Below are 27,643 nucleotides of genomic sequence, written 5' to 3'. Positions count from 1 at the left end.
CAGTCCAAAGTTGGTTCCTGAGTTAAACTTCCTGTCTGCACCACCCCCACCACTTCCGCTCTCTCTGTCCCAGATTCACGTCGGTGAGTAAAGGTGCTGGAGCACACGAGGTGCTCTTCTGTAGTAGAGCAAAATTGGATGTGCATTTTAAACAGATGCTCCTTATATATTTTTCAGAAGCTTATTGAGATTTAAGTTATATACTGTAAAGTTCACCCATTTATTTAAAATGTGCAGTGTAATGATCTGTAGTCTGTTTCCAGAGTTGTACCACCATCACCAGTTCTGATTATAGAGCAGAACTTAGCAGTCACTCCCAGGTCCCCCAGCCTCCCCTGCTGGCCTCCCTAGCCCCGGCACCGCTCATCTGCTTCCTGTCTTTGCAGATTTGCCTGTTCTGGACATTTCCCATAAATGAGATCATACGTGTAGTCTTTTGAGACTGGTGGCTTTTGCTCGGCAGGCACACGCTGTGGCCGGTGTCTCCCTCCATTCTGTTCTACTGGGGAGTGCTGTTCCACTATACAGACGTGAACCACATCCTGCTTGTCCCGTCATCAGTTAGCGGGTTCTGGAGCTCTTGCCCCTTCCCGGCTGTTGTGAGTGGTGCTGCTGTGAACATCTGTGTACAAGGCTTCAGGTGGACGTAGGTTTTCATTCCTCTTGGGCAGATGCCTACGAGTGGAATTGCTCAGCCACGTAGTGATACTGTGGTTAACTTTTGAGGATCTGCCAGCTTGTTTTCCAAAGTGACTGCACCATAAAAGATCTTCCAAATTTTACCTTTGCCAGGGGCAGCAGTTCCCAGCCTTACTGACGGAGCCCTCTCTGTCAGGCCCTGGGGGAGCAGGCTCGCCCCAGGTCATCCTCGTGAGCCATACCCCACAGCCACCATCTGCCACCTGTGAGGAGGTCGCCTACCAGGTACAGCACACACTTTATTCAGTTTTGTGGTTTTCAGAAGAGGTGGATTCTGAGGGGTCGGGGTGGGAGGTCCTGGGGAGTGAGCATGGGAGGCTGGGGCTTCAAGGACAGCGTCTCCCGAGCGAACAGGGCGTGCCGAGCTGGGGGACTGGTACCGGGTCTCATTCGTTCCCTGCTTTGCTTTTCAGTGGGGTCAGAATGAGATGTGGTACCAGTACTAAAGTCCAGTTTTCAGTTTATCGGCATCTTGATCAGATTTCACGTGGCCGTTTACTTGCATTTAGCTCTTTCTGTAGGTTTTCCTGTCGTACTTCTGCTGGTTCTTTCAAGTCCTGCTGTACTTTTTCATACACACATACACGTGTATACGTGGCCTAGTTGTCACTTGACTAGTCTTTTTTCTTAAAATGCCTTTTTAGAAGGGGACAAAACACTTAGTAAATAATAGTTTTAAATATAGATGAGTCTAAAAACTGTTTCCTTAAAACTTTTCAGGGAAGTTAAGTACAGGTAGTAAATAACCTCTGAGTTCAGCAAGTGAGTTTGAAGATAATTACTCACTGGTCTTTCATGGAGCAAGGACTTTTTTTGTAAATAAATTAGACGTGAACAACCCTGGGTATTTTTCCTGTCTGGCCTGAGTAGCCAGAGCCTGTGTAGCCAAATTTCACTTTATACAACTTGAACACGTTGTCTCGGGGTGCCCAGGACCACCCTCGAGCTCAGGGATGTGCTGGCAAGAGTCACAGGACCCAGAAAGGCCCGTCGTCCTCTGGTTCCAGCGGAAGGACACGTGTGCTGAGCGCTTGCTCCTTGTGAGCGAGATGTCAGATTCTGCGTGTGCTTTAGTTCCCGGGGCTGTTGGTGAGGGTGTGAGTGGAGAAGGGCAGCGCCGGTGACCCCGGCTCCGCGTCCGTGTGTCTGTGCGTGGGCTCGGCTGCCTGGGCAGGCCGGCGCTGCCTGCCGCTGCAGGAGCCTTGAGTGCCGGCTGTGCCTGCCCTGTGGTGCTGTCTTCACTCTTCTCACCTTTTCTGTTTTATTGCTTTTTTTCCCGTTTTATTCTTTTTTTTTTTTTAAACTACACAGATTAATGAGAGCGATTTTTAGAAATCTTTCGTTATTTAGGTATTTTTTCCAAACTGTATTTATTTTTATGTATTTTAATATTATGGAAAAGTTTGATAAACTGGAAATACTAAAAATGTTGACAAATCCTGTCAATTTTCTTTATAATTGTTTATAATTTTCTTTTACCAATTCATCACATATGAATTTTTATCTGCAAAACTCTGTTATTTACAAAAGCCGAGTAGTGAACTCGTCCTGTTCTTCTTACTCGTTGTGGGGTATTGCGGCGCCCCCTCAGAATGTGATTTGAAAACCAAATTTGGTTGAGATCCAGGGTTTTGGGGAAATGCTCTAATCTACTCAAAAGCTGTAAAACTACTTCTGATACCAAGATTAGTTACAGTCCAGTTTGCTGGGAAAGATCTTCAGCCAGAGCAATAGTATTTTTTAGCAATGTCATTTATACGTGACTAAGCTGAAACTCCTGCCCTGAGAAGCATTTACTGAGCACGCTTTGCTGCTCTCGGCACCTGTGTATGTCCCCTCATGTAGCCGCCACCCACCTCTGGTAGGTAGCTGGTGTTACCGCATTGTTTCTCAGATGAGGGAACAGACCCCCGGTGGTTGGGGACGTGGCTCGCTGTGGCCACGACGGGAGCGCTGGAGCTGGACCTGCAGCTGGGCGGTTGCAGCAGTTGTCTGGGCCGGGTGTTCCTGTGTCAGGGGTCTGTTGTCCTCGCACTGGTCAAATAAAGTCGGGATTTCTGGCCTGTCCAGGTCACGGACGTCTCTGCCAGCCTGGCCGGGGGCGGCCCACCCGAGAAGGAGGGCCGGCTGCACCAGTGCCTGGAGTGCGGCCGCAGCTTCGCGTCGGCCAGCACGCTGCTGCAGCACAGCAAGGAGGCTCACGGCCGCGAGCGCATCCACGTGTGCCCCGCCTGCAGCAAGGCCTTCAAGCGCGCCACGCACCTCAAGGTAGGCGCCCCACCAGCCGTGCCAGAGCAGAGGCCCCGAAGGGTCTGCGACCTGGGGAGTTGGGTCCTCCCAGTGAGTCACAGACTGCCCATCTGTTTGAGGAAAAGGTCAGCTGAGGTGAATGTATTGAGATGACCCCGAGATGCAGTTTAATCAGACTGGCAGCTGTTGCAAGGTCTGTCCCCACCTGTCCTGTTAGCAGGGCTGTGGGGGAGCAGACCTCTGCGGGGGGCTGGCGAGGCTGCACCCTGGGAGCCGGCCCAGAGGCCTGTGTGCCCACGGTTGCTCGTGGCGGCCTTGATAGGGGCCACCTGAGTGTGCACGTGGGAGAGGGCTTAGACCCACCGTGGGCGTCCACACAATAGAGGAAAGAATGAGTTCAGGCATGTGGAGTGACTTCCAGGACCGCCCGTCAGGGAGGTGCCCATCTGGGCAAGTGTGCCTGGTCCTCTGACCTGTAGGCCAGAGCTCCTCACTGCACCCCCTTAGGTACCAGAAGCATCATGATCTGATGACCACTTAAGACACAGCGGATCCCAGACTTCCTTTCTCAAGGCCTTCTGAGGAGTCACTCCGTAAACCTGGTTTCTGTTCTCCACACCTGCTGCTAGCCAGTGCTTCCCTGCTCTTTCTGCTGTGTTTTCTGAGATGAGATGCTTCCCACCGAGGGGTCCCCACCCGGTCCCACCTGTTCGAATCTGACCCTCTCACTTAGACTCTCCGGGCTGTTGCTCGGGAACTGTAACATCTACAGCTTCAGTTTCTTAACTTAAAAAATGAGGATACTGATACTTGCAGTTGATGGTTATGTTGAGGAATATAAAGCACCTGGCACTTTACTTTGCTCAGAGCGGAGAGTACAGAAATGACAGTGCAGTGGTTTTACAGCCCGACGGAGAAGAGGCCCTTTCAAAGAGGCAAAAGAGTAAAGACGGGTAGAGAGAGTTCAAGGTTTTAAAGTTGCACATATTACTGTACGTAAGGCATGACTTTTCCATGAGCACTCTGAAGGGGTGGTGCACAGTCTCAAAGAGCCGGTCTGGCATTTTAATACCTAGTTATTGCCTCTTGGTAACCTTCAGAAATTTGGAATTTTTTTAAAAAAATGATACAAATGAACTTACTTAAGAACCAGAAATAGACTCCCAGACCTAGAAAACAAACTATGGTTACCAAAGGGGAGAGGCGGGGAGGGAAGGATAAATGAGGTTGGGACTAGCAGACCCACGTGACTCTGAATAAAGTAGATGAGCAACCAGGGCCCACTGTAGAGCCCAGGGACCTAGATTCAGTGTGTTGTAATAAGCTGCGTTGCGGAAGAACCTGGAAAAGAGGAGGGAGGGTAGAGCTCAGTGGTAGAGCACGTGCTTGCCCTGCACGAGGTGCTGGGCTCCAGCCTTAGCACCGCCACTAACGTGTATGTGACCGAGCCGCTGCTGTACGCCTGGAAGAAACACAGCACTGTCAGCTGCGCTGCAATTAAAAAACAGTTTGGCGTTAAAAAAGAAATACATTGCGGCAGAAACTAAGGACGTGCTCATCGCACACGCGCGCATGCACACAGATGGCGTTTGAGGGGCTGTGTCAGAGGGACACGGGCGACTGAACGAGTCCAGGGCCGAAGCTGGAATAGCTGGAGCGAGACCGTAAGGCAGGCTGGGGTTATGACCACAGTACACAGTGCTCGGTCCTCGCTGACAGAAATCTGGTTGATTGTGTTAATAAATGAGGAAGCAGCCACAGCTCCCGTGTGGAAGAGTCCCTGGGAGCGCGTGTGGACGCCGTCCTCAGGAGGGCCGCACACCCCTCTGGCTCTGCCCCGGGAGCGGCCACGGGAGTCTTCCCGCCGCCCGGCGTCTCTGCGGAGGCTCCTCCCGTCCTGTTTCGGGCCTGCCCGCTCCTGCTGTGCTCTTCACCTGCGTGTCTGTCCGTCTTCGCTAGGAGCACATGCAGACGCATCAGGCCGGTCCTTCTTTGAGCTCTCAGAAGCCGAGAGTGTTTAAATGTGACACTTGTGAAAAGGCGTTTGCCAAACCGAGCCAGCTGGAGCGCCACAGCCGCATCCACACAGGTGAGGACGGGTGGGGGCCGCTTGGGGTCTTGGACGCAGAGCGCGAGCTGGTGCGGAGTTAAGGTGCTGTGGCACGTGGCTGCCCGTCCGCGGTGTATAACCCATTGTTTACGGAGTAAGGTCTGCGTGTTCGGCTTCTTCCTAATTTTCATCAGTTTATCATGCTCGCTTTTTCCATTAAAAGCTTTTAGTGTTTACATGGTGAGCACAGAAAATGGAAGCCATCAGGCGAGCACCCGTTGTGGTCCCAGAACCCTGACCACAGCAGCACCGTTCCTGCCCTGCCCTCCAGGGTCCATCTCTTTCTCTCACGTCTTCAGACTCTTCTTTACTGACTGTTCTCGCCACCACCTAAATCCGCTCAAGTTCATCTTAGAGAAAAAAACAAAACAAAGGAACGAACTCCCATCTCTCTCTGCCCCTTGGCCCACATCTGTGGCAACCCAGCTCAACTCTGTCCTCGCTGACCGTTCGGGCCGCCGTCTCATGGCCCCTCCGTTCCCAGGGACACGAGGTCATCCTGGACTCAGGCCCTTCCTCCCAGTCACATCCCTCTGGACCGCGGAGCTGGCCTCTGTCCTGCATGCTCTGTGTTCAAGTCACAGCCAGACCAGAGCCCTCGGAGGCCCGGCTGCCGTCTGGGCTCAGGGTGGAGGCTGGGAGGGCTTCCCAGTCTGTGTCCCCTCCACGCACCGGTCTCAGGCCCTCCGGTCTGCCTGCCTGTGGGCCTGACCTCACGGCTCCTCTCTGGCTGGTCGTCTTCCCACCCCTCTGCCCTCCTGGCGCCTGGCTGCCTCCGCCCCGAGCTGCCCCGTGCCCCGCTGTCCCCAGCTGCGCTGTCAGCAGCAGCCCTCGCAGCTCCCCAGCCGTGGCTCCTGCCTTCTCAGAGGTGCCCTTGCTCGTCCGCGTGGATCCCGGCACCACCAGGTAGCCCGCAGGTAGCCAGCAGATAGCTTCTGAGTGAAAAACAACCACCTGCCTCTTCACAGTGCGTTTATTCAGAAACACAATTTTAAGAGAGAGTAGTGACTGTTTGCCCTTTTAAATCACATAGACGCACATGAAGGGTTTGGAGACGGCCACCCAGCACACACTCCGGGGTGCCTTGCTGGCTGCCACCGGGGCCACCCCCCTTACCACGTGGGCACTCTGTCTTACAGCGGCCAAGGCCTTCCCGCTTCTCACTCTGCACACTCCCCTAGTCTGCAGAGACCTCTGCCTTGGCGGGCCGTGTGCTCTGAGCACGGGCCCGCAGGACAGGCTCCCTTCTTGTCGCCTGACTAGGACCTGGTGTGTCTTTTCCTGGGGCGTGATGTTGTCAGAGCCACAGCCCCAGGGATGAGGGCAGGACACCTTGGAGGCCACTTTTAGGACTCTGCCTGCCTTAGGCGCGTCTTAGTAAGACCTCCTTTGTCGTGGCCGCTGGAGGGGAGAAGGGAGGAGGGACACTTGTGAAGACAGGTGCCTCCAGAGCAGCCTCGTGGTGCTGGTGTGTGATGCAGGAGGCCTTGTGCAGACGTGACCAGACGTCCAACCAGAGCATGTGAGAAAGACCTTCCAGGCCGGGAGGAAAGGCTTGTGCTGAGCCCTGGGACAGGACGGGACCTGGGCCCTGGGGGCTGGGAAGTGGGTGACAGCGAGGGCCAGCACCAGGGCCCCGGCAGGGGTGAGAGCAGGGAGGGCTGCCCGCGGTGTGGCTGTGCAGCGGGTGTCGCTGGGCAGGTGTCCTCCAGGGCAGGCTCCCAGCAGAAGTCACGCTTGGCAACTTTTCCTTCAGTTTTCAGTTTCTGTATGAACTTGAAAGCAATTAATTGACATTTAAAAAAATACTATATGAATCATACCTTTAACCAAGTGGATTTGATATTCTCATGTCCTTAATGTCTTTTGCTCTTCTGCCCAATCTGTACGAGAAACATTGTGTTTAAACCACACGTGCTCTCCCGTTACTTCTGGGTGCTGCCAGGACTCCGCCTCTCCCTGGGGTGGCCTCGCTGCGGTCCCGGGGGTCAGCAGTCGGAGCGGCACAGCGGGAGGGGCCCGGCCGCCTCCTCCAGCCTCACTGGTTCCCGTGAGTCACTGACCATGCTTTTCCCCCAGGGGAGCGGCCGTTCCACTGCACCCTGTGCGAGAAGGCCTTCAACCAGAAGAGCGCCCTGCAGGTGCACATGAAGAAGCACACGGGCGAGAGGCCCTACAAGTGCGACTACTGCGTCATGGGCTTCACGCAGAAGAGCAACATGAAGCTGCACATGAGGCGGGCCCACAGCTGCGCGGGTGAGACGCCCGGCTGCGTCCGCGGCGGGGCTGGGGGCGGGGCGGGGGCCTCTGGGGTGGCCCCGGCAGCCGAGCAGCAGCTTCTGAGGGTGGCGCCCACTGGGTCCTTCCCGTTCGCCCCGCACAGCCTGGGAACGCCACCAGCCTTCTGGGAGACAGGAGCGACTGCAGCTGGCCCGAAGGCGGTGCGGGGGTGGGCGCAGCTGTGCGAGGGGGCATGAGCCGGAGTGGGGCCCGGTGTCTCGGGCAGGTGCTGGGGACCCCTCTTAGAGCCCGGTCTTGAGCTTGTCTTGGCTGGTGTGGGTGCCGGGGGCGGTGGCACCCAGGGGCCTCGGGAGCCACAGGCGGCGGGACATTTCACGCTGCGCAGTTTTCAGGGAGAGAAAAGTTTGCTCTGACATCGACACTCCAGTGCTTCCTGCTCCCCCTTCTGTTAGAAGAGTCATGCATGTCGTTGCCAGTCGTGTTAGTTACTAGTCGCTCGTCACTGACGTCACGTTAATGCGGCTGTGTGCGGCGAGCATGTGGCACGAGTGCTCCGAGCACTTGTGTTCAAGCAACAGGCGTCATCACCGACGAGTTACTACACCTGCAGCTCAAATCAGTCTTTTTTCACTGGGGTGGAAAGCAGATCAGTTTAGACGTTTCTTGTCTCTTTTAAGTTGCGTTTATTTAAACGTGGAAACTGTGTGCTGAGTGCCTGAGACTCTTCCTTGGTCAACACTGCAGGGACCTTGCAGGAGCCTGCCGGCCCGCAGGAGCACGGAGCAGAGGCACTGAGCCGCGCCCTCCACCTGGACGAGGTGGTGCAGGAGCCCGCGAGCGAGTGGCAGGCCCTGGCCAACGTGTTCTGATGCAGCAGCGGCCCCAGGATGTGTCCAGGGAGAGTGTGGAGAGCAGCAGAGCACTGGGGTTTCTGTTCTGAAACTTCAAGTGTTAAAAATGTTACCACAATAGCTTTTTTAGGTATAAAATTATCTACAGAATCACTGACTTTCAGAGACTTGTAGGAAAAGCTGGGAAAGATGGAAGCACGTCGTGCCTGTTTGTTGGCAGATCCCTGAACTCAGGTCCCGCAGCAGCGTCACCCCCTCCGCGGCCAGTGCGTCTGGTTAAAGAGAAATTAACTGGATCTCACTTACACTGTGGTTTCTCGTGTTAGCAGAGATGGACGTTAACGTGGAAAAAACAAGATAGGGTTTCCTTCATGCTTTCTGCTGTAAGAAGCATAGCTCGTAACACAATCTTAAGGTAGGTGCATGAAGTTCAGAAAAAATGTTAGGACACAGGGAAGCTTTTTCCATTTTTTTCCTCTGTGAACTTTGAAATTAGTAGAAATTGACTCCTTGTAGTCTACCGTAAGTTAATATAACCAATACCTTGAGAGGCGGCGGGACCAGTTCTCTCCACGGCAAACGTCTAATCAGTAGTTGCAAGAACGCGGTGTCTGGGGCGTGAGCCGAGGAACAGAGCGCGCCTGACACACAGACAGGGATCAGACTGTCCGCAGGGTGAGGCTGCACTGGCTGCACGCGTCGCCGGTCGGGCTCGCGGGCTGAGTCACTGCAGGAAGCACAGCCCGGCGCTGCACACAGGAAGCCGGAGCTGTCCCCGGAGCAGAGTGGCTGTGGCCCTGTCCCCCAGCCCCTGAGAAGCAGGCTTGTGCTTCAAGGAGGAGGCCCCGCACCAGCACTGCGCGCTCTCGGCGTGCATAAGCAGGTGTGTTTCTATTTCAGGGAATAGTCTTCAGTGTCATCAATGGTGCCACGTTCAACACGTCCCAAACCAAATCCTCCCCCGTGCGGGGCGGAGGGCGCCGTTCCCACAGCATTCCAAAGACGGAAAGTTCTCTACTTCACGTGAATCTCTCCTTTGAAATTATTTATATGTTCTATATATAAATACATATGTACATATACAGATATATGGGCCTCTGTGTGGCTGAACAGTATATTTTGTAAATAAGCACTAGTCCCCGTTACAGAGAGCGCAGCAGAGTTTTTACCTCCCAGCGAGCACTTGAGATCAGTATTATATTCATTTTACTCATAAATGGGGGTCCTTGTCATTGTGACATGGAGCTGGGGTTGGGTTTTGGTTTTGTTTTTGTTTTTTCTGGAAAATAATTGCCTTTATTTCCTCTCTCGGCCTCACTGATTTCAGAGGAGAGCAGTTTTATTATAAACATTGTATGGACCTTGTATATTAAGAGAGGGGCTCATTTTAGATTCCTGAAGAAAAACCCACTTCACTGTCACTTTCTGAAGGGGCATCTCTCGATTTTTTTTGTTGTCCACACTTCTGGGGTATGTATATAAGTAATATCGATGGTGATATAAAAACTTTTGTTATGTGAAGATATTTAAGTCAGAAAACTGTTAAATAATATTCCTTTTTTTTTCAAACTGCTTTGTGTATTGTATATTTTTTTAAGGAAAAAAAAGCCTTATTTGACTTATTCTTGTGATACTGGACTTATATCCTGAGGCTTTCCTTGAATGTCAGTGTGTATACCTGGCTATAGTCAGTGTATTCAGAATAATTGTAATTGTGCCAGAGTTTTAAAGGTTTGGCTTTTAATGCACTTTTCTTTTATAATTTTGTATTAAAATATTTTAGAAATGTTTATTAATTTTGGTGAACAGATATCTCCAAAGTTGAAATTATTGAAATTTAAAAAATTTTGTTCTTGCTAGGTTATTTATTTTGGTTTTAGCATTAAATGTCATCTCAGGACAGTCTCTAAAAGGGGTTTGTTCAATTCCTGATGATGTAGAAAGCGTAGCTCAGCGAGCTGTACTGTTGGTGCCCTGCCTGCCTATGTGAGGCCTTACCCGGTGAATCTAAAGCCTGCTTTTATTTTGGTTAAAGAAAAAAAAAAATCTATCAATAATCCATTTTGTGAGTTTTCCGAATTTATTATCAGGCAAACACAAGACCTTAATGTATTATTTTTATTTACTTCCTAATTATAAAAGCTGCTTCTTTGCAAAACATTCCTTGAAAAATAAGGTTTTGTAAAGACACACTTTCACTTGAACTCTCGGTGGAGTGGGGCGCAGGCGTATATGTGTGTGTTTTACTGGTTGGTAACACAGTCTTCTGACAGGAGGCTTCTGGCCTCCTGCATAACCAGGGTTTTGAGGATAGATAATTGTATTTTTTAAACTATTTCATCATAGCTTTGGAATAATAATAAATAAAAAAATGGAAGTTAGGAAATGTGATTTTTTTTCTTTTAAAATATTTTATATTAAACAGTTTGGCACATGAGTTCATTTCCAGGTCAGATCCTGTTCACAGAGCACTTCAGTGATGCTTTCCTTCCCTCCATGAGGAGCAGGTGGTGAGCGCTGCCCCTTGCAGGGCCTCCTTGAAGAGCTTCAGGACATGGTGTGATGGCAGTCAGCCGCAGGGTCACTGCTGTCCTCTGCACTGTCCCCGTCAGCCACACTCAGCAGTGCCCTGGTCATGGGTACGGTACCTTAGAAGTGCACGGCTGTCTGACCCACTCCCTTGGTGAGGTCACTGCCATGCTGTCAGTAAGCGGGGAGCACGAGTTACCTTTCACAGCATCTGAGCTGGGCCAGGGCCCTGCTGCCCTGGAGCCGAGGGGGAGTGTGGCCTCCCACTGCCGCACGGTGCAGAGGTGGCCCTGTCATGACAGGGCTGTCGGGGAGAGTGAAGACCTCCTTTTCCACACTGGACGCCCCGCCCCACGAGGTGCCATGGTGCAAGGACAGCGCTTCCAGGGGACAGCCTGCGAGCACGGTGCCCACCGTGGCCATCAGCTCGGCGGGGAGCCTGTCACACATGGCCAGTCACTCTCGGGGCGGGAAATCCACCCGAGTTGGTCATTCCCACGTTCCCTCGCATTTCTGCGTCATCCCGTCTCAGCGCTTAACTAGCCAGCATTTCTTTAGAACAGTATTTTGTAACTGTTTTTAAGGAGATGCGGACTTGAGTTTAACAGTGATACCCAGTGTCCTCTGACTTCTGAGCTCACACGTGCAGTGTTTACATGCGGGAGACGTGTGCCTGGTACCCGGACCAGGTTTCAGGAAGGAGGTGGGCTTCTGCCCTTCCACGGCTTTCCTCTTCGCAGAAGCGTGTTCATAACTCACAAAGATAGGTCAACGTGTTTAACACTAAACGATCATCACTCAGGGTTATGTAAATAACACGATTTTAAGGAAATGTATGTGATACATAGAACTGCTTTCTGGTGGTTATTTTTGGAAGTCTCATGCCTGCTGTTTGCATCGTCTTTCTCAGAAGTTTATTTCAAAGTACTGTTCCCCTGGCTCCACCCCCAATCCCTGCCCCAAAAGAGTTCGTGCAGGGCCACCCACCGCTGATCTACCCTCTTGGTGACCTCTGCTCTGCGAAGTGCGGTGGGGCGGAGGCACCAGCTGAGGCACCTACACTTCCCTCTTTGCCGCTTGGTCTCTATTCATGGAATGTAGGCATTTTGGCGTTTACAGAAAAAAGTTTCAAAAGTGTTTCCATACACATCTGGGGCCTCTGTACCTTTACTGAATTCCAGTGAAAATTAGCATTTAAACATCTAGCTGCAGCATTCATACACCGGCTCACACGTGGCTATGCGAGCTTCCTGCCCGGCCCTGCCCACACGGCCCCGCCACACCCTGCTCCCCAGACACCTGCTGCCCCTGGCGGGAGGCGCCCCAGCCGTTTCAGAACGTGAGTGATTAGGTCCTGAAAGCACCAAGAGTTAAAAAGCAAGTGGCAGGAGCAGGAGGCAGTAATCATGAAATACTTTGCTATTTAGTCTCTTTTACGTGTAACACTTCACAGCACGAAGGCTTTTGTATTAAGATTTGTAATCTACTTGATAAATTCAGAAGTGACAGTGATTCATTCTTGAGTCACCATTAAAAGACATTTTTAAAGTTAATTTTTTTCAATTTATGGAAGAATCCTTTTTTATCTTTAAAATTGTTTCATGGTCTGTTTATACATTGGATGGTATTTATTTAATCCAGTTTTGTACTAGAGATGGATAGATAGCTATGCCAAAAGCCACTGTACTGGCTTTAAGAATAATAAAGAGAGTTTTTGTATTATTTTAAAACTCCTGGGTATTTACTTATTTGGGCTCTGGGTGAGTCGCAGCATTTAAAGGTGGACGTTTTCCCTTGTCCCCTTGTCAGCGTGGGTTCACCTAGTACAATGCTGAGTTTGGGCTAAATTCAGACCTGTGGGGGCTGAGTGGTCTGAGGATGCCTTGTCTTCCTGGCCTTGAGGGTATTTTTCACTTTATCTTGTTTGTAAAGTGTTTAAAGGAGGCTTGAAATGACATGAAAATCAATCATAATTGTCAGGGGACCTGTTCATGCGTCACGGGATACTGGACTGTCCCAGAAATGCCAATGGAGTTAGTTTATATATGAAGTTTATGGTTCACAGAGTCATTGTCCTGTTGAAGTAACAAATTAAGGACATCTTTTTCCTAGTTGGCCGTATTCCTAGGACGGAGGAGGGACTCCGCACGGTTCTGGACTGAGGTGGTGGCTCCTGTCTCCCGCTGGTACTCAGACTGCTGTCTGAGAACCCGCCCCTCGCAGGTGCTGGCTGGCAGCTCTGCGCCGCGCCCGGGAGGCAGCTGCGTGTGGCGGCTCCGAGACACGCTTCCCGCTTTCCCCCGATCCACAGACCAGGGTAAAAGCCAAATGAGACAGCTGTGCAAGTATCATTAAAAGTGTATTATTTTATTTCGATATTCGAGAACAGGGCACACTTCCCACAAGACCCAGCGCCAGAGCTCTTGCCGCCTGGCGGGTGCTGCGAGCTGAGATCATTCGGTGGTCAGCTCAAGGTGCAGTGTGTGTGTCGAGCGATTTGGAGGTTTTGTTTCTGAAATTTTACTTTTTTTTTTTTTTCTTACCCTCTCATCATGGAGGCTTTGTATTAATAGACATTCTGTTAAACCCACACTAAACTGGGAATTAGAACGGATTAGAGACGCGTCTGGGCTTTATGTCGACTGTTCCCCGACTTCGTTCTAGGGAGGGTGACGTCGGTGCGGGGGCTCTTTGGAAAGTTCAGAGGAGAGATGCTAAAATCAAAAGGCAGGAATCAGTGTGTTATGGAGGGGGAGCAAGGGGGATGTCAGCTAGAGTTAGAAGAGTGCGGTTCACAGGGGCCCGACCTCGCCCCGCCTGGTCGGCCGCGCCCACGCTCCAGGTCAGTGATGCGGGGAAGGTAAGTGTGTTCGTAGGGTGACTTCAAGGGGGCAGGAGGGCGAGACGGTTATCCCCCACGGAGGTTAGTATTCGCCACGTGCACTGCCGCGCTGAGCATGCCACCTGTCACCTTCACACTCCACAGTGACCCGCGTGCCACCGCGAGGCCACCCGGAGACTCCTGCGTCCGCCCTGAGCCGTGCCTCTCCCGCCCCTCCGGCCGGGCCGGCCAGGAAACACATCTTCGCAGAGGCCACTCCAAGGCCCGCCGCTGTCACCCGCTTCCCAGGGAGACCCTGTCTCCCGATCGAGGCCGCTGCCCGGTCCGAGTCCGCCCACGTCCCCTCTCCGCCACGCACGAGTCTGGCCACTACGTGGGACTCTCCCAGCTGCCCGCCCGCCTGTCACATACCAAAGCCCCCGCCGCGAAGCCGCTCCGATGCCCGACCCTGTTAGGAAGATTAAGTCCTTGCGGAGGTGAGAGGAGGCAGGAAAAGAAGCCAAAGGAAGCTCGGAGCTGCTCGGCCTCCGCACCCGGGCGGGGTCCCCACGGCTGCGCCCGGAGCCAGTCCCAGGGCTGGGGTGATGGTGGGGGCCCTGGATGCTCAGGGGCATGGCCAGGGGTGTTCCCGAGGACACTAATCTTCAGCCGTAAGGGGACAGGGGAGCCGTCTTCTGCAGGCGTTAGGGGTCATCTGCTACACTAGGGACTGATGCAAACGTGGTTAACATCTCAGGCAGTTGTATTAAGAAGCCGAGGACAGGATTCTGGGAGAGGGAGGCCGAGCTTCAACGTCTCGCCATGGGGGATCCGGACCGGCTGTCTCGTCCTCCCTGAGAGAAGGAAACAGAGTGTCAGGGGACGAGAGCCTCCCGCCACCTGGGCCGTCCTATGTCACTTGTCACAAGGCACTGGGCCTCTCTCAGTGCGTCTGCTGCTAAATGACGCCCACAGAGCTGATCTGTGGTTCTGGCCTCACAACCGCCCACAGCGCATCCAACACCCAAGTGCAAGGGGTGAACGGGCCACAGCGCGGATGTGCGCCTGGGGACGTGGCATTTCAGGGGCAGGGACGCTCAGCCGCTGCATGGCTCTGCCTTGAACAGGGCTTTGCTCCTCGGCGAGATTCCAGGAACCAAGCGGAGCTGTCCATGAACCATGACCGGGAAGACGTCCTCTGGGGGAAGTCTGGGTGCCCACGAGCACACCCTGGCTTGTCCCCCAGCAGGAGCCACCCTCTTGCTGGCCTCCCCGAGGACAGTCCTGTCCCCTCCTGTGAGCCTTCTTCCGTGGCACTGAGAAATCCAGCCTCCTGGTGGTGTTCAGGGGCCTTAAAAACCCACGAATGGACGTGTTTTCTGGGCAAATACAATTTGAAGTTAAACAGAGAAGAGAGCTGGCAGCAGGGCAGGTGACCCGGCTGTGCAGGGGCACAGGGACGTGGGGTGGGCGGCGGCTCCAAGAGGTGGCACAGTCGCTCCAGGTGCCACTGAGATTAGCTTGGAGGAGGGCACTTGCTTGCTTTTTTCACTTTCAGATTTTCTTTCAAATTTTTGTCTTTCTTTTTGGATTTCCCTTTTTCCTTAGGTTATGAATGAAAACCTGATCTCGCAAAGATTCCCTTTAGATTGTGAGCCCCCAGAAAGCAGGTTAGATACGAAACAAGCCCTTTACCAGACGACACACGGCCTGATTCCCTGACCTGCTCTCGCCTCCGTCCCCCGTGCCAAGCAGGAGAGCCCCAGTGCCTTATGACTCAGCCGCCAGGAGCGGGCTCAGTCCCAGCGTCAGCCCCACTGCAGCCCCTGCCTTCTCCAGTACCGACGGGGCACCTGGGCCTGCCCGCCATGGCGCCCAGGTCTCCTCTGTCCTGGGAGGCGGGTCCTGGCTCCAAGCCCTTCTGTCTCCGGGACGTTCACTTTCCTTCCAGGTGAGCCTGGCCTCAGTCAGAAGCAGCCCCTGGGCCGTGGGCGCTCACCGCCCCCCATGTCACCTCGTTTCTTTCCAGGAAAGACCTGCCCCGCTGTGGCTTCCAGGAGGGAGGGACTGAGAGACCGTCACCTCGGAGATCAGAGTGTGGGAGGAGCCCCTACGGGGTCTGGGGAGTCAGGGGGTGTCTGCTCCTCTCTGAGCCTGGAACCTCTCCGCCTCCCACTTCAGCTCAGGCCAGGGTGACGTGCGGCCCCGTCACTACTCAGCCGGTCTGAGATCTGAGGGTTTTGCGAGCGACGCTGTCTGGCCCTGAGCAGTGACGGCCTGTTTCGTGGGTGACCGGGCAGGGCGCCTCACAGGTGTCCTTGTACCCCCTCCACCGTCACAGGGGCTTCTGCCCAGATGTCACCCCATCTTACGAAGGAGAAACTAAGGGAGATTGGGGCCAAGGTAACTCAGCGAACGGACGGAGGACCTGGGTCTGCATGTTACCCGACAGGACGGACACCTCGGTCCCCGGGGTCTCTCACCCTCCGTTCACCCAGGCTCCCGCTGGCTCCCTCGGGGACAGAGGGCTGCTGCCCCGGCCAGGAAGCCACCTGACCTTCCGGAGGTGTTGATGCCTTCCAGCCCCATCCCGAGGCCCGGCTGTAACCTCTGTCACCCCTTGTCCTCAAGCTCCCCTAGGGCCCTGGGCCCTGAAGAAGCGCCTGCCCCATGGATGGACATGCAGGGGGACTTCTGAGCAGCCGCAGCCCCTGGCCCCTCCCCAGGGCCTCCCCACATCCAGAAGGTACGTTACCAGCTTGAAGATTTTGGAAAGCGTGCCCTGGGCGTCGTGGGCCCCCTTGAGTCCCTTGTGAGCCGATTTGTAGTCGGAAGCTCTGCCTCCGTAGCCAAATCCTGGCTTCTGGCCCTCAGAACCCTGCAAGAGAAGGTGCCACCTGCTGGTTCCCGGGGACAGTCCAGGCCCCAGCGAGGCCCCGTGTCCATCTGCGCTGGCTCTGCCTGGGACATGCCCAGGGCCACCCTTGGAATGATCCCCCCTTTTCTATGACAGTGGATCCCCGTCTCCACGCTGCGTGCTTTTCAAGAGCAGATCAGCCAGCGTCAAGCAGAACAGGGTCAGCAGCCTTTGCCCGTGTGTCTGGAGGGAGGGGCACCAAGGCCACGTCCCCAGGCAGAGCCCCCGGCGGCCATTCGCCCAGCCCAGTTCTGGTCGTGCACACAAACTGCTCACATCTGCTGCCCTGGAGGCACCAACAGCCTTCGGACCTTGTGAAAGGTTGGAGCGCACACCCTTCTAACATGCAAAGACAAAATTCCTAATCCTTCGGCCTGGAGGAGCCTCTCCGGGGAGTGACCAGCACCAGCTCTCTGGGCCCCAGCGTGGATGCCCCGAGCACGGACGGTGACCTGGGACCAGGGCTCTTCCTGGGGCTCTGGGCTCAGAGCCGCTCACCGGAGGGAAGAGGGCAGGTCTGGGGTGGGGAGCCAGGTCCTCCGGCATGTGCACCAGGGCACAGCCCCAGGGCCGGCAGCCAGGACGGGTCTCGGCCACTCCCTGGCTCTGCAACCTTAGGCAAGTGTCGGAACCCCTGTGAACCTGTTTCCTCCTCTTCTATAAAATGGGGGTTATGGATGCTCTGCTTTGAGAACCGAGCCTGTAGCTCTGAACTTTCAGGTTCCCCCGCCCCTCAGGCAGAACAGGCAGCCTCCACCCTGGCCTCCAACTGCCCCCAAAGCCCTCTCTCACTCTGGGGAAGAGGAAGAAGGTGGCCAAACGGTTACTGAGATGTAAGGGTATCTGTGTCTCTAGGGCTGGTCTGCAGGCTCATACGCTCTCGTTTCAAAGGGAACGGCCCTGTAAGTTCCGGGTGCTCAGAATGTTAGCGCTCGCGGTAAAGGGTGTGCCAGCCCTGGGTCCCTCGGGGCGGCCCAGGCCGCTCAGCGCCTCTGCACAGGACCCGCCCGCCTCACGGCCCCTGTGCGCCCAACCTGAGACGCCACTTTTTATTTTGCCAACGGGAAACGGGAGACTCTCTCTATGGACTTCTCCTAAGAATTCTATAAACAAAATAAAACCATCTCCTGTTCAGAACCCCAGAACCCTTCGTCTCTGTCTACAGTCCGTTTCCGTTTCACGAGAGGGTTGTAGGGCTGAGGGGAGCTCGGGAGCCCATCCCTCTAGTTTAGCGGTGCTGGAGCCCGGCTCCGGAAGGCTCGCGGCTCCTCCAGCCGCCCGCCTCGCGTCTGGACTGGAGCTGGGCCAGGGCCGTCTGTCCACCGCCCCTCGCCCTCAGCTGCCAGAATCCACGCCGTCCTTCCCCTTCAGCCGCACTTGGGAACAGATGCTGGCCACGCAGAAGCGAGGCAGCCGCTTTTACGTGAAGGTTTGCACACAAGGGTTCTCAGGTGTGAACAGATGGAGGCGGTGGAAGCCGAGGCCGCTCCCAAGGGGAGCCCAGCGCTGCCCACGGACACGGTCTCTCCCCCACGACGGCGGAGGGGGACCACGCCCAGGGCCCGGCGTGGGCGGGAGCCGCAGAAAACCACGCGCTCCCGGGCAAGGACGAAATCATTCTCCAGCTCTGCCGTTCCCTCCAAAAATAAAAGAGCTCCTGGGAATCAAATTCAAGGACTGGTTTTCCACTTAAGAACCTGCTTAATTTTTCTCTTTTCATATTCTCGGCCACTTATCTCTTTGGACCTCCTGGAAGTCACCAGAAAACATACAACACAGTTTAGCAAATTGGCGGGACTTTCAGAAAGTCCAAGCAGGAAGACAGTCCGGTGGCTTCAGGAAACAGACAAACTGGCTCACAGAATAAACAGAGAAGGATTTCGCTCTGGGAACAAGAGGAATTTAGCAGACATTGCTGGGACCAGAAACGGAGAAGTGGAGAGGCGCGCCATGCTGTTAGCCGCTGGGTCGAGGTGGAAGGAAGACGGTCCTTTCACCCTCCCCTCGCTCCACAGTCAGCGATGCCCTTGCCTGACGCCCTGGGGCCATGCCTAGGAGGTCAAGAGACAGGCTAAGTGGTTACTGAGGTCAGATTTCCGGATCAGACATGGGTTTCATCCTTCAGCGTCACCTCTGTCTCCTGCGGGCGCAGAAAGTCAGTCGTTAGTTGGCTGTGAGTGCTGGCCCACGTCAGTGTCCTTCTTATTCTCATAATTTTGCAAATTCATTGTGTCAGGAAAAGCTCAGGTGTATTCATATAAAGTGTCCCAGCAAACAGCTCAGAATTCAGTGCAATGATGCAGTTCAGGAGCTTTGTGGAAAATTTCCTCTGCCGTTTCTCTGCGGGGCTCCCCTCCCCCACTTCCTCCCTCCCTTTCTTTCTCTCTTTTTTCCTTTTCCTTTCTAAATGCAACGATGCTTATTAACTGAGCATCAGCAGAGGTAGGATGTGCACCAGGGAACAGGACATTTTGTCACCAAGACGCACGGAATCCCTGGCCTGTGGGTTAGAGGTTGTTTTACTCTGGAAATTGTCACTTTCATAGAGTAAGAACTGTATCTCGTATTCACTAGTAAACTGCGGTCCACGCATTTGGTTAGAACATGTGGACAGGCATTTTAAGTTGGCTCAGACACCGAATTTTATGAGAAAGTGAACAAGTCGGGCATTTAAAATCTTCACGGACACTTTGTTCTCAGACAGTCCTAAACACAGTTTTCCTGGGTAGCCTGGCTGCTAAGCTTTAGTTACGACTACGCCAAAACCCCAGTCTTCTGGGTTACTTAGGTTACTGCAAACTGAATAACTGAATTTAGCATCTTTCCTTCTTGTTAGCAGGATCACTGTCTCTCAACAGAATGTCGACATCTGGGGAGGGCTGGCTGCTTAGTGGGCCCGCACGCCGACACCTGGGACTTGCTTTTCTCATCTGTCGTTTGGGAAGGAAATCAGGGCTTTTCTCAGATGTGGAGTTGCTCCTCCTCCGGGAAGGAGCCCGGTGGGATCTCCTCGGGGCCGTTTGGTGCCTGGTCCCCGGGGCCTGAGTGGTGCTGGAAGGAAGGGGCAGGCGGGGCCGGGTGGGAGAGGAGGTGGACCGCGCAGCTGAATCGCAGGGATAGCCGGCTGAGTGGCCGTGAGGCCTGGGGGGGGGGGTGGTGGGGAGGCGGGAGGCAGCAGGACAGACGTGTGCTTGTCACCTACCCAGCTAAATCTGCTGAGGGACAGTCCTCGCCCCTGCGTGAGGAAGAGAAAGAGACAGTGACATTCTGATCAGTGTGGGAGAAACTTTCTTTCAATAAAACAGGAAACAAAACCAATACAACACAGCACATGGATTTTGTCCCATGCGCAGGATGCCCGTGGTTGGTGTGGCCACCTGGAGTGGCCCCGGGAGGGTTTCAGATCAGGGTTTCCAGGGCAGGGGAGCTGGGTGCTGGCTGCACGGTTGTCGGGGCGGGGACGCCGGGCACTTCTCAGCCTGCCCTCCAGGGGATCCACTGGGCAGAACATTTGGGGATGAGGTCAGGTAGCTGTGAGTCCAGCCCGCTGTTTGGTCCATTTAGGGATTTCAGGGGACAGTCTATAAATAGACTGATGGTGACTCAAAACATCCAGAGGTCTTACCTTTCCTTGTGAAGGAGGAGGTGTGCGAGGTGTCACCTGCAAGGACAGGAGAACGGTGAGCTGGGTGGGGGGGGGGTGTCCATCCTGCAGAGCAGCCCTGACACTCCTTGAGGGAGCCCACGTTGTCACCTCATTGTCACCGCCTGCTGTCACCTAGGTTGCTGCTAATTCGCAGCCAGATCCTGTTGCCTGCGAGGGTCTAGTTTCTGTCAGGTGTAAAAAGCCACCCACTCAGACTCTGCCTGGCGCCCCTCTTTCTGTCCTACTTGAGTGGGAAATGCAGTGTTTGAGAATTTGAAAGTGTCCATTGCTACCCAGAGCTTCCAGAACACTCAGGAAGTGCCTGAGAGGGTGGGAAGCACACCCAGGGCTCTGTGACAAGGCAGCGTGTGCTCCGGTGACACACCCGCCCGCACCGAAGGAGGTGGTGAATGTCACCAGGATCCTTTCTGGGGCTGGCAGTAAAGTGTCCCTGAAACTGAGCCTCAGAAGGAACGCCCTAGTGTCTGTGACTCCAGAACTCACCATCAGCACGAAGCTGTCATCTGAAACGTCTGCCGCATGGAAAGCTTATCATTAGAGCCTGTGGTTTGGCTTTTGTTTTTAAGACGCTATTTTTTAGTGCAGTTTTAGGTTTTTAGGGAAATTGCACAGCAGTTGCAGAGAGTTCTCCTTGCCCCTCTGTCCTGAGCACAGCTCCCTGCTAGGACCCCTGGCTTCGGTGTGGCCCTTCTGTTACAGCGATGAGCCGGGGTTGACCCGTTACCTCTGAAGTCCATGGTTTGCATCAGGGCTCACTGTGCTGTGCAGCCCAAGCATGCTGACGACATGTGGGGGCACCTGCCATTGGTGTTGTCACAGCAGGCTCCCCGCCCCACCCCCCCCCCCCGAGCCCCTGGTCCCTGAGTCCCTCCTGCCCCCAATCTCCTGACCTTTCTGCTGTCTCCTCAGCTGCGCAAAGCTTGTATTTTTAAACTAAGGACCTCATAGCAGTTTACAATCAAAACGACTGAGTTCTTTGGTAGGACACAGAGTTCAGTGAGAGGCAGGTGCAGCTGGGACCTGGAGCTAGGCCCGAGCTCCTGAGGCCAGTCTCACCCTGAGGACGAGGGAGTTGTCACCTGGGATATACTGAGACCCTCTTGGGTCAGAGCTCAGGGTCACCTGGGGGATACACTCAGACCCTCGTGGGTCAGGAGCTCGGGGCACCTGGGGGATATACTCAGACCCTCTGGGTCAGGAGTTCAGGGTCACCTGGGGGATATGCTCAGACCTTTGGCCAGGCGCCCCCTCATCCTTGTAATCTCCTCTCCCCCCACCCCGTCAGGTGCAGCGGGACGGGCGCACTTACAATGTTCTTGAAGAACTGCACTACAGGGTTTTCGTCTTGCGGCCGGCCGTGCTGCGACTTCTGGGGCAGGGAGCCGTAGTGCGTGGTTCTCGCCGCGTGATGTCCATCCTGAAAGATAGGATGCGGGGATCTCAGGACAGCCCGTCCCTCGGTCTTGTCCCTTTTCTGTGGACCCAGATTCTTTTTCAATCAGGACTTACGCTGGGAGGCTGCACATGCACCCTGAGACGCAGCCCTGGCGGGAGGGAGGACCCCACCGCAGGCCAGCGCGAGGCACTGGCCTGGGTAGTAGTGACAGGGGTCGTAGAAGGGGCAGAGGGTGATGAAGGTCACCTAAGGGCGATTCCAGCTACCATGGGGAGGAAGAGCGCCTTTCCCCCGGCTCCTGTTTTGGGTAAAGGAAAACACTCAGGAATGGCACATGAAACAGCCGTAGCAGCACATCATAGCTGCGCGTGTGAACTGCCACCTGCCTCTCACAGTCAGCGCCAGGGTCACAGAGGCCCCTCCGTCCGCCCAGCCCTGGGCCACCGCTCCCTGGCCAGAGCGAGCAGGGCAGGACTGTTGGGCACTGTGCCCAGGCCCAGCCACCGTCCATGGAACCAGAACTTTCTGGGTCAGTGACTGGTGCAGAGGAGACAGCAGTGGTGAGCATCGCTGGGCCGGGCAGCAACTCGCTTCCCGCGGCCTCGCGGCCCCCTTGGCTGGCTGGCCGCTGCCTGTGCCCCCGCAGGAGCCCGCCCGCCCTGGGGAGAGGCCCGGGGGGAAGGTGCGGACAGGGCGCCCTCTGCAGAGGCGCTAACAGGGCCTCCCAGCTGCTTCTCGTGCTCAGAAGGAGGGGGCCAGAGTCCGTCGTCAGGAGAATTTCATTAAAGCCAGTCGGTGAAATGTGCCGAAGCCTCGTGAACACGTCCCTCCATTTCCCGCTTGGTGCGTGCGGCTCAGAAGGCCGTCGTCGCACGCAGGAGACACTGCTGCCACCAAGCCTAAAAAGTGCTTCTCGAGAATTTAGTGTGTTTCATGGGCTTAGTTTCACAGGTGAGACTTGCACCCCCGACCGGACTGTCCTTGGAGTTACGGGTGCACTGTCCCCACACCAGCTGCAGACATGCTGTCCTTGGTACCAGATACAGGCCCGCTGTACTGGCGCTCAGTACAGGTGTGTTGTCCTTGGCGCCAGTTCCAGGCGTGCTGCCCACACACTAGTTACCGCTCACGTCTCTGACTCCCCAGCTGATGGCCTTCCCACACCCCCCGCGAGGTCTGAAACCCTGCCGTCCCCCTGGACTCTGCTCCACCTCCCCTATTAGCTCAGCTAACAAACCTTGCAGGTTTTGCTTTAAAACACTCCTGGCACGTGTGCCCTCCCCGACATCGGCACTGAAGCGAAGGCCGGGGTGGCCCTCCTCCGGTTCCTCCCGTTCCAGCCCGTGCGGCTTTGCGAAGGACGCTGCCTCCCTCCTTCCCCTCCACAACCTCTCCCTGCGCCTGCTTCTCTCAGTTCAGCCTCTTCCTTTCTCGCTGGCCTGGAAGGCCCCCTCGGGGTCCGACACTGGACCATGTGCCCAGGTTTTCCTCTATTTTCTGAGAACTGTCTTGGCCCTGAGTGGACCGGCCCCCTCTCTGTCCTTTAAACAAGGTGTCCACGAGCCCCCCCAGGCCCCCACTGCCCTGCTGGCCAGCCTTACACACACTTCTCCAGTGAAGAGAGTGTAAAATTAAGAATTAAAAAGGGAACAAATGAGCTAGGTGACTGTGTAAACTACTTCCTGAGAAAAAGCGACCTTTAAGGTCTAGCGTCTCTGCCGAGTGGGGTTATTTACTAGGTGCCGTCCTAATGGCTGAAAAGAATGAAAACAACTCAAAATTTAGTACAACTTACGCTTACTTTGGTGTTTATATACCGTTTTTTTCTGCATGATGTGTTAGATTTTGAGTCATGGAAACACCATGCACTTTAATTCACACATTCTTGATTCAACTAGAAAAATTTCTTACATTTTATAAATGAATGTTCAGGTAGAATATGTGCATTTCATATTATTAAAACTCATCTCTGCTGTGAGACAGTTAATGGAGCACTGGGTTGCTAATAATATTTCACGTGACAATCACGCATACCAGCTTTGAACGCTGAAAGCGGAACTATATATTTTGGTGAGTTTTATTACAAATACATTGGTCACCAGTCTTTTGAGGGAAAAATAACTTAAATCCTTTAAGGAACACATGAAGTTGGTAAATTGTATTCCAGTTCTTGGAATCTGGGGTCAGAACCGTTCATGAAAAAGGCAATTGCTGCTCTACGGCCCTCAGCACAGAGCTACGCATCCCATAAGCATTAACTGCTTGTCAAATTAACACGGCGACTGGATCACTTTTAATACAGAGCTGAACACATGGAACAGACGTTAAGTAAGAGCAGCCATCATGAAACCTCACGATTATTTTGTTACATATGCTTTGGAGAGTGACTGGACGAGGCCTTGGACTCAGACTCTGTCCAGGAGGCTCTGCCGTAGTCACGTGGTTGCAGCAGCATTGCTATGTTGCAGCTGCAATGGTCTGTTACTGACAGGACAGTTAGTCATGTTTTCATACATTAGTTAAAAAATTCTGAATTTAAAGCCACTACTGTATGTAATAGCACCTGAGAAACAAATATTACTTATAAATTTAGCAAAGCATGTATAGGATCTTTATGCAAAAACCAGAAAATGCTGGTGGAAGAAATCAAAGAAGACAAACAAGTGGAGAGACATACTATATTCACGGATCAGAAGATTCAGTGTGGCAAAGATACCAGTTCTCCCCAAACTGACCTACAGGTTTAATGCACAGATTTATCTGTGTTCACGAAGGACCGAAAGCCAGACTTGTTAACACTTTATGATTATTTGCCACGCCTGGTGTCTCTGGGTTCACGTCTATCCTGTTCCAAGTCCCTCATTTACTTTGCAGGTGATTAAAAGGCACAGGAGGAATTCGAAGATCAGTCTTCCTGTAGAGTAAGAACCGGGCAGGAGGGAGTGGCCATCACCCTGACGTTGGGCGATCAGAGAAGATGGGACCCGAGATGCGGACCCCACCCCACGCCCACCCGTCTACACTTGCGGTCAGGACATTAACATGGGGACTCCGAAACACACACGGCTGAGTATCTCGATAGACGAAACTAGAAAAAAAAATTGTCCAATTAAAAAAAATGAAAACCTCTCAGTCGTTCAGAAAAATAATATTACGTGAAGATTTGGAACAAACTCATTCGTGGAAGAAACCCCACAGATGAAGGAAGACCTTGGCTCATGCTCTCATGCCCACGTGCAGACCCGGCTTCCGGCAGGTGGGAGGGAGCCCCCGAGATGTGGACGTGACCACAGCGACACGGTGGCACATGCACTGACATGTTACCCTTTTCTGTGTCATGATTAACAAAACAACAATAAACGTTGTGATGGCCTATGAAATAACATTGTGCTAAAAAACTTACACACTATGGGAGGAAGGCCACGGGATAAAGGACCGCTATGCCATTGATTTTTAACATGAATTGCTTTCCGTTGGCCTGTTTCACTCACTGCTGTTTTTGAAAAATGACTGTGTTCCCTCCACTTGTGTTAATGTCCTTTGCCAGCGGGAGGAGCTCGTGCACTTGGCTTCTGGGCGGCTTTCGCGCACCCCCCCCCCATGGCCCCCCTCACCCCAGACACCAGGGAGGATTTTTAACTGTTTTCCAATTTGCTGGAGAGCTGGGAGTTCTTAAACTGGCGAATAATAACGGGAGATTAGTTTTCGCCTGATGCATCTGAAGATGGATGGTCTTCAGATGGGGGAGAGATCCATTCCATGAGTGAGCGGCTGTTTTATGGAAACAGGGACAAGGCGTTTGTCTGCGCCATCATTTGTGTTTGGATTTGATTGGAGCAAATTGATGGAGTTATTCCCGCTCAGAGGAAAATGCTGTTATCTTGAAAAAAAAAATGAATATTCACTGTGCCTGCGGCTTTGTGCTTCGGGGAAAAGAGAGTTCTAGTTCTTAATTTGTTTCTTGTCTGAGGGAGGAATTTAAAGTCTTCCCTGAATCCACCATCAGAATGCCAACGACCCTAATCATAGCAAGCGCGCGGTTCTGGGACGTGTCCCCACTCTGTGTTCACACTCGCGGGCCCTGTGCCCTCCCTGTTGGGCCCCAGGAGACCGGACCCCCTCCCCTCCCTCTGCCAAGCATTAATGTCCTTGCCTCTCTCTTCTGGAAGAATGACTCGGATGAGGACAAAGGAGGCAAGAGAACAGTAATAAATCATCAGCTACCCAGGCACAAATAACGCAGCCGGAGGGCTCGCGGTGGTCGCGCTGGCACCCCCGGCCCGTCAGGACCAGCTCTCATTCTGGTGCTTTAAAACCCAAGCTCCAAAATCCTGCCTGTCTCTTGCGTCGGCCCCTAATGACAAAGTGTCCATGATGATGTGATGCCCCAGGTGCGGGGCAAGGTGAGGGGCACCAAATGCCCGCAGGTCACAGGTGTCACCCAGAGGACGCTTTGTCCCTCCACGCTGACTCCGGCTTGTCACCCGCCAGTTTGGGGGGAACTGGTCCTGCAAACACAATGCGTACCTGACAAGGAGTGTTGGTAACACGAGCTCCATCTTTTCCACGTGATGTGAACAGAGCTGAGCTCCGCGCGGAGCGGCTGTTTGGAAACCTCTGCCCTCTTAAAACTCAGAGTCGAGCGTCTTCCTGGAGGTCGCCGATGCAGGTGCCCTCACCCCGGGCTGTCTCCAGCTCAGCCCGCCGACGGCCCTGGGTCTGTTAGTGAGGCGGAAGCCCCATAAAAAGACCGGCAGGACCCCGAGGCAGGGCCGCTGCTCTCCTCCCAGCACCGTCTGGTTCCCTGGCCCAGAGGCTCTATCTCACTTTTTGTCTCTAAAGCGGCTAACTTACACCTAGGATTCTATTGGTTCCCTGAGCTCACTTCTGATTGGTTATTTCCTTCACTCCTGACTGGTTATTAATCTCACTTCTGATTGGTCCAGCTCCCTAACTTCTGATTGGTCCATTTGTAGTACTTCATTTGCATGGAGCTCACTCCTGATTAGTCTATTTCTACAAAGCTTGTTCCTCGTTGGTCAACTTCTGTTACCTTATTTACATACGATGTTGCAAAGTGTAAACTGGCAGCCTATAAAAGGCCTGTGTAAACCTACAGAGAGGGTCCACACCTTGAAGTGTTAACGTTCTCTGGGCCTGCTGGCGTAGTAAACTTGAGTTCTCCAACTGTCTGTGTGCTGCTTGGTCTTTCTCCGGGATCTAGGTTGCTGTCACAACTGAGCTGTAACGCGAGCTGGAACCCATTCTTCTGCAACATATCTACAGATGCAGATGGTTCCTGAACAGCCATCAGACTTCAGCGGACACCTAACTCCTGACGGGAAATCTGCCGAGGCCCCGGGCAGCTGTCCGGCTTAGCGATGGGCACTGATGCCAGGGCAGAGCTTGGCCCACAGTGGCCTCTCTGTGGATCTGTCTCGGATGGGTCCCGTCATCTGGTGGGTCAGAGCAGTGACAAGTTCCTTCCAGGCACTTTCTGAGTCAAGTCAGTCACACAAGTTCTAGGAATGCATGGTTCTCCTTATGTCCCCAGAAGAATCTAGTGTGAAAAAGGAGCAAAGACAGCGATGCCACCTGCCTTTAAACCCTGGGGTGGACACATCAGTGTTTTCACCCTTGTGGGTCTTGGACCAAAAGTGCTGCTCACGGCCACCCCTCATCCTCCGGCTGTGGATGGTGTTCTCAGAGAGGTTGAGGGAAGAGCTTGCCGGGTCTGCTCCCTTCCAGTCCGGCTCCCAGCGTTCGGCAGCCCCGCCAGGTGAGATCCCCACGGAGCCCATGCGGATGGGAGGAGATGCTCCCAACCCACAGGTCCCAGCAGGTGAGAAAGCACGGGGCAGCCACGTGAGCAAAGGGAGGTAACAGAGAAGGATGGACTTCCACAAAGTCGTGTTCATTTCTTTCAAAGTTTGTAGGTAGACTTAACACCCGGTGAAGGTGGGATGAGCTGGAAGTAAAAATGTGCTCGGAGAGAAGAAAAAGAAAGCGTCATGGTGGCGTCGGTTAGAGACGGCGGATACCAGCCGGAGAACTGGGGAGTGTGGTCGCCACTCTTTGCTGCAGAATGAGCCCTGGTCTCCTAGCAAACGCTGGGGGTTGGATGCAGCAGTCGCAAGTCTAGTTAGAGAGATGAGATTTTTC

At 53.9% G+C, this 27,643-nt stretch overlaps 2 protein-coding genes across 11 annotated transcripts in view; one reads left to right on the top strand and one right to left on the bottom strand.

The window, feature by feature from the left end:
• ZNF236 (zinc finger protein 236) overlaps window positions 1-10,588 on the top strand; it is an 80,081-nt gene extending 69,493 nt beyond the window's left edge. For 3 of the 6 annotated variants that reach the window (XM_032470376.1, XM_032470375.1, XM_032470381.1), the window contains 5 exons: window positions 793-924; window positions 2,770-2,967; window positions 4,909-5,038; window positions 7,139-7,315; window positions 8,045-10,588. In XM_032470376.1, the coding sequence (XP_032326267.1) occupies window positions 793-924; window positions 2,770-2,967; window positions 4,909-5,038; window positions 7,139-7,315; window positions 8,045-8,169 (762 nt within the window). In that variant the 3' untranslated portion in view covers window positions 8,170-10,588. The remainder of the gene's footprint in view (window positions 1-792; window positions 925-2,769; window positions 2,968-4,908; window positions 5,039-7,138; window positions 7,316-8,044) is intronic. The other 3 variants (XM_032470378.1, XM_032470377.1, XM_032470380.1) reach the window with 1 other exon arrangement.
• Window positions 10,589-13,026: 2,438 nt separating this feature from the next.
• MBP (myelin basic protein) overlaps window positions 13,027-27,643 on the bottom strand; it is an 83,714-nt gene continuing 69,097 nt past the window's right edge. For 3 of the 5 annotated variants that reach the window (XM_032470386.1, XM_032470384.1, XM_032470383.1), the window contains 5 exons: window positions 21,395-21,502; window positions 20,044-20,079; window positions 19,621-19,653; window positions 16,257-16,379; window positions 13,027-14,355 (listed from right to left, as the gene is read on the bottom strand). In XM_032470386.1, the coding sequence (XP_032326277.1) occupies window positions 14,311-14,355; window positions 16,257-16,379; window positions 19,621-19,653; window positions 20,044-20,079; window positions 21,395-21,502 (345 nt within the window). In that variant the 3' untranslated portion in view covers window positions 13,027-14,310. The remainder of the gene's footprint in view (window positions 14,356-16,256; window positions 16,380-19,620; window positions 19,654-20,043; window positions 20,080-21,394; window positions 21,503-27,643) is intronic. The other 2 variants (XM_032470385.1, XM_032470387.1) reach the window with 1 other exon arrangement.

Source organism: Camelus ferus, chromosome 30 (assembly GCF_009834535.1).
Source record: "Camelus ferus isolate YT-003-E chromosome 30, BCGSAC_Cfer_1.0, whole genome shotgun sequence".
Classification (NCBI taxonomy): domain Eukaryota; kingdom Metazoa; phylum Chordata; class Mammalia; order Artiodactyla; family Camelidae; genus Camelus; species Camelus ferus.
This window is presented reverse-complemented; position numbering and strand designations above follow the sequence as displayed.